Below are 20,547 nucleotides of genomic sequence, written 5' to 3'. Positions count from 1 at the left end.
TACCAGTACTTTGTTCTTTTTCATTGTCAAATAAAATCCCAGTGTATGGATACACTGCATTCAGTTGGCATATCCTTCGTCAGTTGGTGAACATTTGGCTTGTTTCAACCTTTTGGCTATGATAACTGATACTACTAAGAACATTCATCTGTAGGTTTTATGTAGGCATATGTTTTTATTTCTCTTGGGTATATACCTAAGAGTGGAGTGAATAGGTCATGTGGTAACTCTAGTTTTTAACTTTTTCTGGGACTGCCACACTGTTATCTAAAATTGTTATACCATTTTACATTCTGGTCAGCAGTGTATGAGGGTTCCAACTTTCCTGCATCTTCACCAGCACTTCTTCTTATCTGTCTTTTTGATTATAGTCATCTCAGTGGATGTGAAATGGTGCCTCATTGTGATTTCAATTTGCATTTCCCTGATCACTAGTGATTTATCTTTATATGTGTTTTATAATGATTACTATTTAAAATTGTAGTAAAATTTTATAAAATACCTAAAATGTTTTGAACCCCAAATATCCATTAAGTAATTGTGATACCAATATTTGAGAAACCGTGGCCTTAAGTTTACACTATTTGGATAGGCTTTTGTCCATATAAAGTAATGTCTCCTCTCTCAGAAGGAATTATCAGATGTTTTTACTTAAGTGAACAATTTTGTCTCTCTGCAGTTCAAGGCTTTTCTTCGGAATCTGAGTTTGAGGAGTATGTTAAGTATGACTATGGATCTTACAAAGTGCTGGCTGCCATTGTTTTTGACTGTGACTTCAAAAACAGTGGTGATCCTCTGCCACTTCAGGTGAGAAAGTTGTATTCCGAGTTTTCTAAATAAATAGCTTTCTAGTAATTGCACTTCCAGTTTCCAGGATTTTAATGAATTTCATATTAACCCTCTTTTATAAGTGAAGAAACTAATTTTCCCAAGTTCAAACTACTAATATACAGTAGGGCAAGTCCAGATCTGAGTAACTTTAATTTCTATGTTCTTACCTACTGCATCATGCTGATAAGGGCAGAACTGTATCTTCCACACACAAGACCTTAGATTAATGGGACACTCTAACTACTCATGCAATGCTTCTAAGTTCTACAAAGGGTAGTAAGACAGATAAGCCTCAAAGCAGATGCATCTTCACTAACAGACAAGCAAGCATGGAAAGATCCTTTATCTTTGAATAAAACACAGAATTTAGATCCTTTCATAAATCTCTAGGGAAAAGTCTCAGCCACAGTGATTAAGAATAGAATATTCATAGGCATGTAGCCCATGAGAAGGAGAGAAAGCGACAGTGTGTGGTGTCTCTTTAGCAGATCTTATAGATGGTATGTCCTGGCGGTGATGGAAATAAATGGGCTCCAGCTACACATGGAGCCAAATTTTATATTTAGAACACAGATACTCGTCAGTAGAAGGGAAAATTAATAAAACCGCTAGTAGGATAGTACATATTTTTTCTGTGCGTCCCAAGACTTTTTTCATCTGTGCCAACTTCCATTTACTAAGTCAGAATTACCCGTATGCTGATATGGATTTAGGGTCAGCAAAATACATTGGCTCCAAGTGTCTTCAGTGACATTTCAAGTTTCATTCTCATTGCTGATTGAGCATGCTTGTGTCCCCAGATATTTGAACTAGATTTCTGACATTAGAAATTCCCCAAATTATGTGTCTAGGTGCTTGGTCTGTTTTTTTCTCCAGCTTTATTGCGGTACACTTGACATGTAACACTGTGTGCGTTTAACATGTACAATGTGATGATTTGAAACGTGTATATTTTGAAATGATTGCCATAATAAGGTTAGTTGACATTATTCTTCACCTCACAGAATTACCATTTTGTGTGTGTGGTGAGAATATTTAAGATGAGTAAGTACTGGGGAGCTAACGTACAGCATGCTGCGTGGTCTACTTTGATGAATTTTTAAACAAACCTTTTGATCTCTGTTGATGACTCGATGTAAAGCATAGAGCTTCTAATATCTACCAGCTTTCCCACATCTTAGATGACTTTCTTTACAGGCTCTTTTGTCCACCTACAAGTGCCACAAGGATCCACGTAAACCTCACAGATGATCACTGTCCTGATAAAAAGACCTTAATGACTTCCCATTGCTCCAGGCTCATGTCCAGAGTGCTTTGCACAAGGCACATGGCTATCAGTATCCTAGCGCTTGGATATCTCTGCCACTCCTTAACCATTCTTTCTGCTGCAGCAATACTTAACTGCCAGATGCACCACATTATTTTTTGCTTCTAGGCCTTTGGTCACTTTTTCTCTACTGTAGGAATGCTGCTATGAACTCCCATTCAAACTCCCATTCACCTTCCACACCTGTTCCTTTTCTGCCTTTTTATCATAACCTTTTCTGTCTTTTCATCATAACCTGTCTTCATCATAACTTGTCCATATTTCTGTTAGTCAAAATTCATATGGGAGTATAAACACTACTGAAGGTATTTCAACAAAAGGATTTTAATAGGAAATATTTATGCATTCACATTCTAGATTTTAGTCACTCTTGACCAACACTTCAGAGGGTCGAGCCTGCTCACCTGTTCAGGTGAACCATCCCCTTCTTGAGCCCTTAGTTATCTGGTCATAATTGCTTCAATGTGTCTTCACTGTTTTCAGAAACTCTCAAGTTTCAGACATAACCTCACTCTGCTTTCATTATATAACAGCAAACTTAATCATGATTAATTGCTCCCTCTTATATGGTAACTTGTTCATTTGTGTGTGTACCAGTGCGAATAGCTCAGTATTACTGGGTGATAATTATGCAGGTCTTCAGTGGAAGTTTTACTGTGTCCCCTCTTGAAAGTGTTCTGCCCCAGGAAACAAAGCCTTTAATGTAGCAGAACTTAAGTTTGTGAGGATGGGAGGTATTAATTCCACAAGTAGGTTTCTAGGAGTGATGGTAATAACAGCCAACTCTACTTCCAAGGCTTGGTTCACATACCCTCATGTTTTACAGGAACACAGGGCTGTATATCAGTTATTGTTACATAGACTTTATCTCGTAGAACAGTGTCCCAGAGTAGCAGAGTGTTATCCTTAGCTGAAATTTAATAGGCATTTTCAATTTCTTCTCTCAGGCCTCCTGCTTCTCTCAGCCTCTGGTAAGCAGATGTCTTACTAGGGCATTTACAGTAGTTGTCACTTCCTGTTTATCAGGTCTAAATGTAAATGCAAATGCAAAGGACTTAAAATATCTGAAACAATTTTGTAAAAGAATAACAAATTTGGAAGACATATAAAACTTATTATAAGACTAAAATAATCATTACAGTGCGTTACTGGCATATGATCAACAAGTACATCTATGAAACAGAATTGAAATCCCAGAAGTAAACTCTCTTTAATACAATCATTTGACTTTTGACAAAGGCACCGAAGAAATCTGATGAGGAAAGGAAGATGTTTTCAATAAACAGTGCTATAATGATTCAATATACATGGGGAAAAAGAACCTTGAGCTCACTCACACTACGTGCAAAAAATTAGTACATGGTGGATTATAGATTTAAATGTTAAAGCTAAAACTAATGTTTTTGGAGTAAAACATAAACAGATATCATCTTGAGGGTAGCAAAAGTTTTTCAGGTCACAAAAAGCGATAACCATAAAAGAAAAAATTAATGGATTGGCTTTTATTGAACTTTTAGAAACTTTTTATCATCAAAAGACACTGTTGACTTCTGGTCTGGGCAAGATGGTGTGGACTCATTTCTCCCTGTCTTTCCTCACTAAGCACAGATACACACTCTGGATATAATGCAGAGGCAAAGAAAAACTCTGAAAGGTGATAAGAAATCTACAAAAACGTTAAGACCCCAGGCCTAGAGGATCAATGCAGGGGCACACACCTTACTGTTCCACACCCAAAAGAGGACAACCAAGACCCAGCATTGTCTGTCCTCCAGCCTAGCAATAGAACACAGTCCAGTTAGGCTCATTTCACTCCACAATCAAATGGAAACATTTCTGACATTAGGTGACTCCAGTACCCCCAGCATGAGGAATGGAAAGAGTGCCTTGCTAATAATTAGTGGCCAGGAAAATACTTTACTTCCCCACCAGGCCTGAGATGCCTTCCCCTGCCAATGTATACTGAGGCATAGGAATAGAAGCAAGAGGGATTCAGACGTAAGTAGCCCAGTCTGGAAAGTCATCTCCACAGGCCTAAGACGCCCCTCATGGCAAATTGATGCCATGGGTGGGACAGTGGAGCCATCAGTAGAGACGCAGATACAAAAAGTGGCCAGATCCAGGAAGCTGCTTTGATACTGTGAGCCCAAGACTTGCTTTTCCTGCCCAGATACATTAGGGGAGCCAGGGGACAATGGTAGGGGGACTCCACTACAAGAAGTCCAAAACTCAAGGAGCACTCTCTGTCCCATACAGACAGGTAGGATCCTACAGCAAGTGCTCAGTCAGGAAAGCCTCTTCCTTCCTGTGGGCCTGAAAATCCTCTCCCACGGGGAGACACCAGGGCAGACAGGAAGAGCTGGCAAGAGGAACCCAGCCACAGAAGAGGTCCAGGCCAGGAAGGCTTTTTGTGCCATGGGCCTCCTCTGCCCCCAGAAGGAAATCCCCTTCTGTTTCCTTTAGGCAGCACTAGCAAGAACCAGTGGGAGCCCCAGTGGTACCACATGAAATAGGAGACCAAATAAATACTGAAAAGTCTCTGATAATTAAACTGTCATTGAAAAGTAGGCCAGCACCTGCATGCTAAACTGAAATAGGCTGACTGCTTGATATAATAAAATATTTAGTTAGGATCCAGAGTTTCCTAAAATAATAGGCATAATGAACAGGGTAAAATAGAAAATCATCTGTCACACAAAGAACCAGTCAACTGACATGAGACCTGAGGTGAATCAGAGGTTGGAATTCTCTGAAAAAGATGTTCAAGCAGCCATTGTAAAATATGTTTCAGCAACAAATAAAAATTATCTTGAAACAAATGAAAAAAATAGAAAATCTTAGCAGAGAAATAAAAGTTATAAACAAATTATAAACCTCAAATTCAGTAACAAATGAAAACCTATTTGGATGGGCTATTAAGCAGAGTGGACAGAGCAGAGGATGTAACACTGAGGAATAAATTTAGCCAAGGAGGTGCAAAGAGTGTGTGCTGAAAACTACCAAATATTGCAGAAAGAAATTAAAGAGCACTGAAAATAAATGGAAAGATAGCCCAACTTCATGGGTAGGAAGACCTAATTTGTCAAGATAACAGTATTACCAATAGCTACCTAGATTCATTGCAAACCCGATCAAAATTCTAACAACCTTATTTTATTGCGATACTGTTATTTGTGGTCTTTTAGATGATAGCCATTCTGACACGTGTGAGGTGATAGCTCATTGTTGTTTTGATTTGCATTTCTCTGATAATTAGTGAGGGTGAGCATCTTTTCATGTATCTGTTGGCCATCTGTATGTCTTCTTTTGGAATAATGTCTGTTCAAGTCTTCTGCCCATTTTTTGATTGAGTTCTTTGTTTTCTTGATACTGAGTTGTATGACTTGTTCATATATTTTGGATATTAACCCCTTACAGTTACATCATTTACAAATATTTTCTCCCATTCTGTATGTTGTCTTTTCACGTTGTGTATGGTTCCCTTTATTGTGCCAAAGATTCTAAGTTTAATTTGGTCTCACTTGTTTATTTTTGCTTTTGTTTCCTTGTTCTGAGGAGACAGGTGAAAAAAAATGCAATTTAAGTCAGAGTGTTCTGCTTATATTCTTTTCTAGGAGTTTTGTGGTTTCCAGACTTAGATTTAGGTCTTTAAGCCACTTGGAGCTTGGTTTTGTATATAGTACGAGGGAATGTTCTAATTTCATTCTTTTACATGTAGCTGTCCAGTTTTCCCAACACCATTTGTTGAAGAAACTGTCTTTTCTACATGTATACTTTTGCCTCCTTTGTCATAGATCAGTTGGCCATAGGTGCGTTGGTCTATTTCTGGGCTCTCTGTTCATCTATTCTGTCCCATTGATCTACTTGTCTGTTTTTAGCAAGTACCATAGTGTTTTGATTACTGTGGTTTTCTAGTATAGTGAAGTAATAGAGCATGATACTTCCAGCTCTGTTCTTCATATTTCAAGATTGCTCTGGCTATTTGGGGTCTTTAGTGTTTACTTACAAATTGTAGACTTTTTTATTCTAGTTGGGTGAAAAATGCAATTGGTATTTTGAGAGGAATTGCATTGAATCTGTAGATTGCCTTCAGTAGTATTCCAATCCATGAACAAAGTATATCTTTCCATCTGTGTCATCTTCAATTTCTCTCACCAGTGTTTTATAGTTTTCAGAGTACAGGTCTTTTACTGCTTTAGTTAGATTTATTACTAAGTATTTTATTCTTTCTGATGCAATGGTAAATGGGATTGTTTTCTTAATTTCTCTTTCTGATATTTTGTCATGGTTAGTGTATAGAAATGCAACAGATTTCTGTATCTTAATGTTGTATCCTTGCAACTTTACCACATTCATTGATAAACACTAGTAGTTTCTTCGTGTTGTCTTTAGGATTTTCTCTGTATAGTATATGTCATTTACAGTCAGTGACAATTTGAATTCTTTCTTTCAAATTTGAAATGAAGGGGGAAAAACACATAATTATCTCAATTGATGCAGAAGAAGCATTTTTATAAAATTCAGCACCTTTTCACGATTAGACTCTATGAAATAGGAATAGAAGGAAATGATCTCAACATAATGAAAGGCATGTATGCATAACCCACAGCAAGCATTATACTCAGTGGTGAAAGACTGGAGGCTTTTCCTCTAAGAACAGGAACCCACTTTCTAAGTAAGGATGCTCATTTTCACCACTTTTTTTCAGCGTAGTGTTGGGGGTTCTAACCAGAGAAATTAGCCAATAAAAAGAAATATGACATCCAAATAGGAGAGAAAGAAGTAATTTTTGTTTGCTTCAGTTTTTAAATGATATAATCCTACATTAAAAATTCCTAAAAAAAAAAAAAATTCCTGAAGACTCTGGAGCTACTAAATGAATTTTAAAAAGTAGCAGGATACAAAATCAATACTCAAAAATCAATTGCATTTCTATACTTAAACAAAGAATAATCTGAAAAGAAAATTACCAAAACAAGTTATTTACACTAGCATCAAAATGGATAAAATACTTAGGAAATAACTAAGTAGGTGAAAGACTTGTACAATGAAAACTACAACACTTTGCTGAAAGAAATTTTGAAAAACATAAATAAATGGAAACATCCCATTTTCATGGATTGGGAGACTAATATTGTTAAAATGTTAGTACTATACAGAGTAGTTCAGATTTCAATCCAATATCTATAAAATTCCCAACAATGTTTTTTCAGAAATATAAAAACCCATCCTAACATTCATATTATATCTCGAGTGACCCTGAATAGCTGAAACAATTTTGAAAAAAAAAACAGAAATGGTAGACTCACTTCCTCATTTCAAAATTTACTATAAAGCAGCAGTAATCAAAACAGTATGGTTTTGGCATAAAGACAGACATATACACTAATGGAAGAGAATAGAGAGGCCAGAAATCAACATCATTTGGCCAAATGATTTTCAACAAGGATGCCAGGACCATTCATTCATTGTGTAAAGGACGGTCTTTACAACAAACTGGAATTAGGAAAACTGGATATCCACATATTAAAAAGGAATTTGGAACTATGTCTAATAGTATAGGTAGAAATGGACTCAAAATGGATCAAAGACCTAAGTGTAAGACCTAAGACTATAAAACCCTTAAATTAAGTTGGAGGAATTTAACATGAAAACATAAGACAAAATCTTAGTAGCTTTGGATTTAGCAGTGGTTTTTTTTGGATGAGACACCAAAGGCACAGGAAACAAACAAACAAAAAACAAATTGGACTTGATGAAAAGTAAAAACTTTTGTGCATCAAAAGACACTATCCAAAGATTAAAAAGACAACACACAGAATAGGAGAAAATATTTGCCAATCATGTATCTGATAGGGAATTAATATCCAGAATATATACAAAACTTCTAAAAGTCAACACAAAAACAAACAATCTAATTCAAAAATAGGGAAAGGATTTAAATAGTTACTTCTCCAAAGGAGATATATGATTGTTCCATAAGCACATGAAAGGATACTCAACATCAATAATCATTCAGGAAATATATATCAAAACTGTAATGAGATTCTACCTCATATTGATTAGGATGATTACCAACAAAAATAGAGAAACCAACAAGTATTGGTTACCCAGTCTCTTACCCTCCCTCAGGCCACCCTGTTCCTTGAGGCAAAACAATATCAAAATTAGCCCAATTAATAACCCTCCAGTGGGCCTCTAAGTGTTCAAATGAAAGAAAGGGTCACACATCTCTCACGTTAAATTAAAAGCTAGAAATGATTAAGATAAGTGAGGAAGACATGTCAAAAACAAAGACAGACCAAAAGCTAGGCCTCTTGCTCCAAACAGGTACCCAAGTTGTGAATGCAGAGGAAAAGTTTTTGAAGGAAATTAGAAGTGCTGCTCCAGTGAACACTCTAGTGATAAGAAAGTGAAACTGCCTTGTTGCTGATATGGAGAAAGTTTTAGCGGTCTGCATAGAATAACAAACCAGCCACAACATTCCCTTAAGCCAAAGCCTAATCCAGACCAAAGCCCTAACTCTCTTCAACTCTGTGAAGGCTGAGAGATGAGGAAGCTGCAGAAGTAAAGGCTGAGGCTAGCAGAGGTTGGTTCATGAGGTTTAAGGAAGAAGTCATCTCCATAATATAAAAGTGCAAGGTGAAGCAGCAAGTGCTGATGTAGAAGCCGCAGCAAGTTATCCAGAAGATCCGGCTAAGATAATTAACGAAGGTAAACTACACTCAACAGCAGATTTTTGATCCAGATGAAAAGCCTTATATTAGAAGAAGATGCCATCTAGTACTTCCGTAGCTGGAGAGAAGTCAATGCCTGGCTTCAAAGCTTCAAAGGACAGGCCAACGCTGCTGTTAGGGGCTAATGCAGCTGATGACGTTAAGTTGAAGCCAAAGCTCACATACTATTCCAAAAATCCTAGAGCCTTGAAGAGCTTTTTTTTTGGCGGGGAGAGGCCTTTAAGAATTATGCTAAATCTGCTGATCTTGTTTTCTGTAAGTGGAACAACAAAACCTGCACTGACAGCACACCTATTTACAACATGGTTTACTGAATATTTTGAGCCCACCATTCAGACCTAGTGCTCAGAAAAAAAATGTTTTCAAGGTATTACTGCTCATTGACAAAGCACTTGGTCACTGGTGAGCTCTGATGGAGATGTAGAGCAAGATTAATGTTGCTTTCATGTCTGCTAACACAACATCCATTCTCCAGCCTGTGGATCAAGGAGTAATTTTGACTTTCAAGTTTTATTATGTAAGCAATACATTTCTTAAGACTGTAGCTACCATAGGTGGTGATTCCTCTGATGGATCTGGGAAAAGTAAATTGAAAGCCTGGAAAGGATTCAGCAATCTAGATGCCACTAAGAACATGCATGATTCATGGGAAAAGGCTGAAATATCAGCATTAACAGGAGTTTGGAAGAAGTTGATTCCAACCCTCATGGATGACTTTGAGGGACTCAAGACTTCAGTGGAGGAGTTCACTGTAGATGTGGTAGACATAGCAGGAGAACTAGAAGTAGAAGTAGAGCTTGAAGATGTGACTCAGTTACTGCATCTCATGATAAAACTTTCATGGATAAAGAGTTGCTTCCTACAGATGAGCAAAAGAAAGGAGTTTTTTGAGATTGAATCTGTTCTTGGTGAAGATGCTGTAAAGATTGTTGAAATGACAACAAAGGATTTAGGGTGACATAAACTTAGGTGATAAAATGGTGGCAGGTTTGTGAGGATTGAGTCCAATTTTGAAAGAAGTTCTCTGGGTAAAACACTATCAAACAGCAATGCATGCTGCAGAGAAATTGCTTATGAAAGGAACAGTCAAATCAGTGTGACAGACTTGCTGTCTTATTTTAAGAAATTGTGCCACAGCCACCCCAACCTTCAGTAACCACCCTCTGATCAGTCAGCAGCCATCAGCAAGGAGGCAAGTCCCTCCACTGGCAAAAGATTACAGCTCGCCGAAGGCTCAGATGGTGGTTAACATTTTTTAGCAATAAAGTATCTTTAAATTAATGTATGTACATTTTTTAGACATAATACTATTACACACTTAATAGATTACAATATATTGTAAACATAACTATTATGTGTACTGGGAAACCAAAAAAATTCATGTGACTCGCTTTATTGCAATACTCACTTTATTGTGGTAGGTCTGGAACCAAACCCGCAATAGCTCTAGGTCTGCCTAGATCTGACAATGTGCTAGTATCTCAGATATTTTTAAAAGTCCTATAACTTAATAATAAAAAGACAAGTAGCCGAATTTCAAAGATTTAAATAGGCAGTTCTCCAAAGGAGACACACAAGTGGCCAGTAAAGATGTAAAAAAGTGTGCAAGTCAGTAGACATCAGGAAAACACAAATGTAAACCACAGTGAGATACTGCTTCCTGCTTATCTAGAAAGGCTAAAATTATAGTCAGACAGTATCACATGCTGGTAATCATGGGAAGCTACGGTTGGTGGGGCTATAAAATAGTATGATCAGGTTAGAAAAAGGTCTGCCATTTGTTCAAATAAAACTAAACACACACATACCCTATGATCCATCAGTTGCACTTTAATGAATTTACCCTAAAGAAAAAATAAACCATGTTTTTATACACACACAAAAGAGTTTACAGGAGTGTTCTTAGCAGCTTTACTCATAATATCCAAAAAGTGGAAACAGCCAGGAATCCATCAACCAGAGAATTAATGAGCTCTGTTGTATTGATATGATGTTTAATCTTGATACTAGTTTGGGTTACAACAACTACACATTTGTTGAAACTCATGGACAGTTAAGGAAATACACAGTTAAGATTTGTACATTTTATTGTACGTAAATTTTACCTCAAATAAGAACTGAAAACAAATATTGAATTCTAGTAAATGCTGAACTATTTATTTCGTGGACATGTACTGAAGTCTCTTTCTTTGCAGTGCATCCAAAAATTAAATATATTGATAGATAAATATAAAGTATATAGATAGTGTGTATATATATATATATATATGTTTATATAGATATATACATTTAAACGTATATGGATGCATAGTATAAATTACATATGCATACCTCATTTTGCCTTTTTTAATCAAAAGGTAGTATTCTTTTTAGTCACCAAGTTTGTTTCTCTTTGAACCGTAAATCCATTCTTTTATACTTTACTCTTTGATGCTGTAGCTACATTTCTGCTTTTTCAGCCAACTCTTTGTAGGTCTCTGCTAATAAAGGCAGACAGGGGCAAGCCTGGGGGAAGACGGAACTTGAGCTTTCCTATTGGCTTTCTGTCTGCTTGTAGTTGCCAGTGAATATCCCAGCAACACCCTCCCTCCCGCCTTTTTTTTTTTTTTTTTTTTTTTTTTTGGCAGTGGCACTTTCTTCCTGTAGCAGCAGCCAAATAAAGTTTGCAAATTGCCCAGCACTTTTAAAAATCAGCCTAAATCCACCTTCTCAAAGATAATCAGCACCAGGCAACTGGAACTCCATAGCAGGTGTCCAGGTCCTGGTCCAAAAGTCCCTTCTTTCAAGCTGTGAGACGGAGTACTAGCTGACTTGTGTCCTGTCCTCAAAGGTTTGATTTTTTTCAGCTGCACAGATGTCTCATTTACGTTTATAACTGTTAATAATTCCAAACTCTTGCTTTTGTTCCCTTAGTCCTAGGGCCAGTGGCTGCTTCCTGCTGTCACTATCCAATACCTTAAGAGTCCTCTTATCTCTAAGTTATCTAGCAGGATGTCTCTTTTCTGACTATACCTTGAACCAGACATGAAGCTCTGTATTGTGTACAGATACCCTAGTTTATGCAGCCTCCTGTGTATGAGCAATTAGGTTAATCGAAATTTGCTGTATTGCCACCATCAATAATGTTTCAGCAAACTTGTGCATTATGTGTTTTTCATATTCTTTGAGGTATGTATTCCAAGTCTGCTCCTGAAAGTAGGATTGCTGAATCAAACAATAAATGCATATGTAGTTTTGTGAAACATTGCCAGATTCTCCATTATAGTTATTCCATTTTGCATCCCACAGTCAGTCTATGAAAGTGCCTGTTTGTCTACTGCCTTGCCAGCAGAATGTGTTGTTAAACTTTGATTTTTCCAGTGTAATAGGGAGGATATCTCTGTAGTTTTAATTCGCCTTTATTTTATTGTGTGACACTGAGAAGCTTTTTTATGTATTTATGGGCTGTATGTATATCTTGTTTTTGTGAACTGTCTGCATTTTGAGAGGACTTAAAATGTAAATAAGATTGGAATGTATTTGTTGTGCTTAGAGTTACTATCATTTTCAGGCAGTCAGAATCACTTGGACATCAGATGGGTCTCATCTTTCAAGTCACATGATTTCCCATGTGGACTTTCCTTTATTTCTATTTTCTTTTCAGTTTTGTTTGATATTAAATATAATTTCTTTCCTATTGCTACTTCTAGGTAAAATATCATCTGCGTTTTATTAGGATACAGAGGACTATCTTGTGGCCAGACACAATAGGCTGGAAAACATCCTTCCTTTTTCCTAATCATCCCTTTCCAGGACCCAGGAACCCAGATCATAATGATGGAGGAAGCCCTGGTGAGCAGATCACTAAGTATACTCATTTTCTTATCACAGTTGCATATATGTATCCACACATACACTTATACATATATATGGATATATATATAATTCAGCTTATTTTAACTTGTAATTTTTTAAATAATTTTATTTTACTAAAACTACTTTTCAATATCACACACCTAACATATATATAGAATATATGTATACTTATATATGTATTATGCTTTATCCTCTTTTAATTATTATACCAATATATTTATCTTTATGTAGTTGTGATTTAGTGTGGCAAATATTTAGTAGAACAAAAAAGCTATACACACTCTAGCATTAGCAACAAAAATCGGAAACAGCATGACCAGTAAGAGAATAGATGAACCTAATAGACAATCACTGAAAATAATGAGGAAGTCTGTTGAGAAATAATTGAAGCAGAATCTACAGGTGCCTATATGAATTAGCTAGGTAGAGATGGGTGAGGATTATTCCACACAGCGGAAGCAAGATCATAAACACATGCATGACAGGATGCCACATTCAGGGAACTACATGGCCTTTTGTTTGTTTCCTTTTTGTAGCTAGAATAGAGGGTAATGTGGGAGGTTATTAGAGATGAGGCTAAGAGACAAACAGACCTAATGTGTAAAGTGAAGGAGTATGAAATTTCTCCTGGGAATTATGAGAGACAGAGGCATAGCAATATTTAGCACGGATAGAAAACTGATATGATATAGAAGTGGATACATCTCTCCAAGTGATGACACTCATAAGATGTCTTTGATATTTGTTTATATCTGAACACAGAATTTTTGTTTTATGCTATTGCTGAACAGAGAAGACTGTGACCTATATTTCACAATTTATGTAATTGATCGAGATATTTCAAAGAATGACTTCTTTGCCTTATGCCTGGATTTTACATTTACATTTCCTTAATACCATATTATTTGTGGAAAAATATTATAAAGAGAAGTGAGGATGAAGGACTACATGCTTGGTAACATTCAAATTAAGGAGTAAACAAAAGAAGATGGGTACAAAGACTAAGGATTGGCAGGGAAATGAGTAGAAAATTAAGACCTATATTACATGAATCAAAGGAGGAATTGGAAACTAGGCTTGACATTTCGGTTCTATCACCACAAAATAACTTTTTTGATATCTTAAAACTTGAAAATAACAATCCTGCCACAGAAAAGAGTTTCTGAAAAAAACTCTGTAAAAACTGTAAAACATAGATGAGGGAGATTAAAGATGGAACAAAGAAAAGGAAAGATGTCCAATATTCTTAGAAAAATTAATGTTGTTAAGAGGCCATAATACCCAAAGCTGAATCTACAGATTTAATACAGTCTCTATCAAAATACCCATGACATTTTTCACAGAACTAGAACAAAAAATACTAAAATTTATATGGAACCACAAAAGACCCTGAATTGACAAAGCAATCTTGAGAGAAAAGAACAAAGCTGGAGGTATACACCCTGACTGCAGACTATACTACAAAGCTACAGTAATCAAAACAGAATGGTACTTGCACAAAGATGGACATATAAATCAATGGAACAGAGTGAGAGCCCAGAAATAAGCTCATGCACTTAGTTATTTAATCAAAGGAGGCAAGAATATACTATGGAGAAAAGACAGCCTCTTCAATAAATGGTCCTGGGAAAACTGGACAGCCACATGTAAATGAATGAAATTGAGAACATTTCTTCATACCATATACAAAAAACAAAAACTCAAAATGGATTAAACACCTACATGTAAGACAGGAAACCATAAAACACCTAGTAGATAACAGACAGGACACTCTGACATAAATTGTAGCAAAATTTTTTAATCTGTTTCCTAAGGCAAAAGAAATTAAAGCAAAAATTAAAAACTGGGACCTAATTTAGCATAAAACCTTTTGCACAGCAAAGGAAACCATCAACAAAATGAGAAGACAATGTACAGAATAAGAAAAAAAGTTTTGTGAATGATGTGACAAACGGGGTTAATATCCAGAATGTACAAGCAACTTTTACAACTCAGCATCAAAAAAATTAGCCCAATCAAAAAGTAGGCAGAAAGCCTAGATTATTTTTCCCAAAGAAGACATCCAGATGGCCAACAGACACATGAAAAGATGCTCAGCATTACTAATTATTCAGAGAAGTGCAATTCAGAATAACAAGATATCACCTCAGAATGGCTATCATCAGAAAGCCTACAAATAACAAATGTCGGCAAGGATGTGGAGAAACAGGAACCACATTGTGCACTGTTGGTGGGCAATGTACATTTATGCAGCCCCTATGGAAAACTGTGGAGACTCCTCAAAACACTAAAAATAAAACTACCATGCGATCCAGCAATCCTGTTACTGGGTATATATCTGGAAAAAAGGCAAACACTAATTGGAAAAGATATGTGCACCCCAGTGTTCATAGCAACATTATTATTATAGCCAAGATATGGAAGCCACCCAAGTGTCCTTCAGCAGATGAATGGATAAAGAAAATGTGGGGTGTATGCAAGAAAAGCAAATTAAATCCTAAACTGCCTTTTAGTTTTATGGATGACATGGTTTCAGTGAAACTTTTTTCCTTGGGGGCCAGTGCTGTATTACTCACTATAACAAATCTGTCATTCTCAGCTTCATTTGTTACATTCCCAAGTCTTCATCTTGCTAATATTTAATTAAATCTGCATTTTTGCAATTATGAATTGTATTTAGTAAGCCTACCTGAAACTTTTATTAAATATATTTAAGTTGGGGACGATGTGAATCAGATTCATCTGAAGAAGTAACTCTTAATTCTGTGTCAAAACTATTATAGGTTTTCAGAGTAACTGTGTTCAGTTGGCCTTGATACAGCAGTAACTTTAAGTTCTGTGTGTTACAAGCTATGACTGACTTGAATTGCCTTGTTCATTTTGTGTCTGAGCCATTCATTAGTCTGCTTTATTTGACAATGTTTGTTTTATCATATAGGGTACATAAGAGAAGGGTTCCTGGCTGTACAGCATGCCTTAGATAAGGCTATCATGCTGTACCATGAGAGCAATGCTAGACAGAAGCTGTTTGATGGTATCAGCATCTTTGTACAGAGATTTCCATACCCAGCTTATCCTCATGACGGATTGCTTTGGCTCACTGGTTCTTACCTCCCTTTGATATTTATACTCATGTTCTCTCCGACTGTACTTTCCATCGTGCGATCCATTGTATGGGAAAAAGAAAACAGATTGAAGGTAATCCCAGTTATTTTCTGATAAAGTTTCTGTAAAGGTTTTTTCTTTTTTTTTTTTTTTTTGACCTGTAGAGCTCTGTTGTTTGGAGAGTTGTGTTATTTTTGCATATTCAGCATTGGTGGTAGTTGTTACATCTCATAACAGCAAATTACATCCCAGGAGCAACAGCTACAGAGCATGAAGAGTGAATACTGATGCCACCTATCAATTATACAAATTGGCAGATATTCAGAAGCAAACTCTCTCTGAGGAGCAGCAGAAAAATAAAACCGGAGGGCAAGGAGGGGGACAATAAAAGGTCACTTTTGGTGTCTCTGATACCTAAAATATCAATGACTTTCAAACACAACTCAACTCCTGGCTAGGTTAATATAAATCCTCACACTATAGGCCTGTTTACCTTGATATCTACTGCCCTCGATAACACATCTGAGTTTCAACAAAAAATTATAAGGCACACCAAAAACTTAAGGAAAAACACAGTCCAAAGAGGCAAATTAATCATCAGAGTCAGACTCACATAAGACACAGATGATGGAAATATCAGAGAATGAATTAAAAATTGCTAAGATTAATAATTTAAGGCTCCAAAAGGAAAGGTATATGTGTCCAGGATCCTTAAGACCACCCATGTTTTCTAAAATTCACTGTAAGGACTTACAGGACTCAGCATATAGATATGCTCACAGCTAGGATTTATTATAATGGTACGTGAGGATACATAGCTAGGTCATAAGAGAAAATGACATAGGCAAAGCTTGGAGGAATTAACCTGTAGGCTTCTTCAAGTAACCCCACAAGAGGTCACACAGAGCACCTTCTTGCATCAGCAGTGAGAATCCAACAACATGTTTGTGATGTTCCTGACCAAGGAAATCCATTGGAGACTTAGCACACAAGGTTTTCATTGGCAGGCTGGTTGTATAGGTACCCTTTGCCTGGCATTTACCCAAATCCCAAACTCCTGGAAAGCAGGTATCTAGCATGAACCATAATATTTCTACAAACAGTTTAGGCACAGTCATCAACACTTACCATTTAGAGAGTGATTTATATCAGTATAGGGAACAATTTACCCACCAAGTTCCCATATACCAGCCAAAGGCCAATTTTGCAAACATTCCTTCTTAAGAATAGTAGTCTCAGGCCTTCTGTGTTAACTCTTTTCTGCACAGTAGATAACATGCAAGTTAAGATAGGTAATGCACAGAGATCTAAGCTATAAGGAGTCAAATGAAATTATGAGAAATAAAAAACATGCTAACAAAAATGTAGAATTCCTTTGACAGGACCATTGATAGACTTTGATCTTGATGAGAAAAGAATCAAAGAATCGAATAAAAGACAGTTGAAATTATACAAACTGAAATGCGAAGAGAAAAACAAAATGTAAAAATCTAGAATAAGCATCCAAAAGGTATAGGATGATATCAAATGGTAAAAAAGATGTATATAATTGGAATCCCAAAAAGCTAAAGAAATAATGAAAGAGAATTTTCTAGAGCCCATGCTAGACATCAAACCGTAGATCCAAGAAGCTCAGAGACCACAAGCAGGATGAATACCACACACATACACACCCATCCATACACACACCTAGACATTATACTTAAACTGCTGGAAACCAAAGACAAAGACAACAAATCTTAAGCAGAGGTCAGGGAGAGACACACTGCCTATGAGAAGCAGTCGTAAGAAGTACAGCTGACTTCTAACTTACAATTGAATTTTTAAAAAAATAATATAGACACATTTCTGTAATATCCCTGGAAGTAAAGTACAATGGAAAAGAGACCTTAATCTCAATATTTCTAAGTTTACTTTGAAATGTTTTGCATTTTGGTCCAATACGATGTATAGTATTTTTAAAAGATCTCTGAACTTGGGGAGAAAAAATTTTAATGTCATTGCTGCCCATACTAATGCCATAATTTTGATCAGTACAGTTGACTGACTGAGCCATGATTTTTCACATTCAGAAAATGAAGATGATAATTATCCATTTATATAGGGTTTTACAAGAATTTAATTAGAAGAATGTATGTGAAATATTATGAATCACTGATACATGTAATATTTCATTTGTATTGAATGTCTTACAGGAGTACCAGCTCACAATTGGAATTAGAAACTGGATGCTCTGGGCTGCCTATTTCTTCACATTCTTTGTTTTTCATATCTTTATTATTGCCTTAATATGTATGTTATTCTTCACTAAGGCAAGTGTTTAGTTCCATGCTGTCCAATAGAAATATGAGTCACATATGTAATATTAAATTTTTAGTAGCTGTTAGAAATTTTAAGAAGTAAAAATAACAGGTGAGATTATTTTAATAATATATTTAATTTAACCCAATATATTATTCCAATATGCAGCCAATTTAAAAACAGATATTTTACATTCTTTTCTGTACCAAGTACTTGAAACTCCAGTGTGTGTTTTATATGTACAGCACATCTAAGTTTATATGCTATATTTTCATTAGAAAGACATGATCTGTATTTGACACTGTATTTAAATTAGAAAATTTAATTTAAATTTAAAGTAACTAATTTAAGTTAAAAATAACTAAAATTAAATGAAAATAAAAATTCAGCTCCTCAGTCACACTAGCTACATTTCAAGGGCTTAACAGGTATATATCGTTAATGGCTGTAATAGCAGGCATCTTAGTTCTAGCTGATTGCACCTGCTGCAGCTATCCTATGAGAAGGAAAAAGTAATCATAGTGTGAACTGATGGGTGTCTGGTTGCCAGAGGATGACAAACGGCTTTTATTGTCTCCACCGTGGAAGCTCAGAAGCTGCCAAATCTCTGAGAAAAATGTAAATCTTTCTGTAAGAAATAAGTTATTTTGTTGACTTTCCATCTCACTGAGTTTCAGTCACTGGGCAGCGATCGGTTTCATTAGGGCCATTATTTTCTCTGTCTTCCTTTGTGCTCATATGATTCTGCTTACTGTGTACTTTACATGATGTACTTTTTTGTTGTAGATTATCCGTGAGCCACTCTTCCGCTACAGTGACTATAGTTTCATCTTTTTCTTTCTTACGTGTTACGCCATCGCTTCAATATTCTTTGCCTTTATGATTAGCACATTCTTCAGTAAAGGTGAGTCTAAGACTTCTCCTCTGACAGAATTACTGTTTAATGGACCAGAATAGGATCATATTTGGGAGTTCCTTCCAGCCATTTCGTGTATAATCTCGGCTTGCATTTTAACATAGAAGATGAATTGCAAATGAAATGATTTGACAGGAGTTAGAGGGTGTGTTGAAATTTAATGTGGCCCAATACATATATAAAAAGAGACTATAAAATAAGATTGTTATCAGCTAGAACTTTAGAATAAATTAAACAATGCTTCCTACAGAATTTGATTTCAAATCACTTCTGAAAGCAGATCAAGGGATGGAGATATTTATTAATTCACTCATTTATTCTGCATGTGTTCTTTGCACTTACCATGTGACAAGACTGTATACCACATGCATAAAGACAAAGGGAAATTGATTCTCTGTGAAAGCCCACACAAGGAAAATATGTGTAACCAGATAACCCCAGATTGGTCTATTAATGGTTTTGTAGAAATAATTCTCTGCTAATGGCGCTGTTCCCTTTAATTGTGTCTTTCTGCTTCTCCCCACACCAGGACCTTTGCCTCAAAGGAGGGGTTTGCTGAAGCAAGTGGGTCTCTTGCATCTAAAAGAGGTCCAGTGCTTTGCCTTTGTAAGCATCGGCCCACAGCCACATCTTTTCCCCTGTCATGGCTGTTCTGGCTCTAGTGCTGCCCTGTGGCATGGTATGAGTACAGCCAGAGTACGTGCATGGCTTGAGCTGGGGCACGCAGTGAGGCAGTTGCGGGAAAGCCAGCAGCTACCGGGGCAAACTTTTCTCCACCTCGCTTGGGGCAAGCCAGCATCTGCAAGCTCCTCACGAGGGGAGTCGAGGCTTCTCCAGCCTTTTTCTCTGTCCCAGCAGTTCTCCATCCAGCCACGGGGCTTGTCTCCTCCACACAGGACCTCTGGGCTGGGATGTCCCAGTCTGTGGCTCAACCCGCTCAGCCCCCAGGGCAGGTGTCTGTGCAATCTTCCTTTACTTCTGAGTCTCCTCCTAGGGACACAGGTTCTGACCTGATAGTTTTTCTTCTCATCGTATCTAATTATGTGTGTTACCTTACTTAATTGCCTTGACTTTACAGTAGTCCTTCTGCCAGTTTGCAGTTAGTTTTCAGTGAGAATTATTTCACATGTCGGTGTATTTTGCTATGTTCTTGGAGGGAGGTGGGCTCCACATCCTCTTACTCCACTGTCTCGATCTCCTGTCTTAATAACAATCTTGACAAAAAGTCTTTTTCTGACTTACTGGATATCATATTTATGGACCTAACCACATTCAACTCTCCACAATTAACTATTTATTCAATTATTCTTTCTTTGGAGTATCATGATCTAGATTGGAAGCATGCATTAAAAACTTTATTCAGGGCTTTTTAGTCTACCCATAACCTCAAACTCCCTGGAAACACTAATATATTCAATTTATGTTATTACTGATGGTATACATTTATAATTTCTCAAGCTAAGTGATCATGAATA

At 36.6% G+C, this 20,547-nt stretch overlaps 1 protein-coding gene across 1 annotated transcript in view; it reads left to right on the top strand.

Moving 5' to 3' along the window:
• LOC106730764 (ATP-binding cassette sub-family A member 3-like) overlaps positions 1-20,547 on the top strand; it is a 104,914-nt gene that overhangs the window by 9,805 nt on the left and 74,562 nt on the right. Inside the window, exons 4-9 of the mRNA XM_032460895.1 lie at positions 680-807; positions 12,585-12,726; positions 15,689-15,948; positions 18,051-18,167; positions 18,943-19,060; positions 19,602-19,751. Coding sequence (XP_032316786.1) covers positions 680-807; positions 12,585-12,726; positions 15,689-15,948; positions 18,051-18,167; positions 18,943-19,060; positions 19,602-19,751 — 915 coding nt within the window. The remainder of the gene's footprint in view (positions 1-679; positions 808-12,584; positions 12,727-15,688; positions 15,949-18,050; positions 18,168-18,942; positions 19,061-19,601; positions 19,752-20,547) is intronic.

Source organism: Camelus ferus, chromosome 18 (assembly GCF_009834535.1).
Source record: "Camelus ferus isolate YT-003-E chromosome 18, BCGSAC_Cfer_1.0, whole genome shotgun sequence".
NCBI classification, from domain to species: domain Eukaryota; kingdom Metazoa; phylum Chordata; class Mammalia; order Artiodactyla; family Camelidae; genus Camelus; species Camelus ferus.
The sequence above is the reverse complement of the archived record's forward strand: the minus strand, read 5'-3'. Positions and strand labels throughout refer to the sequence as shown.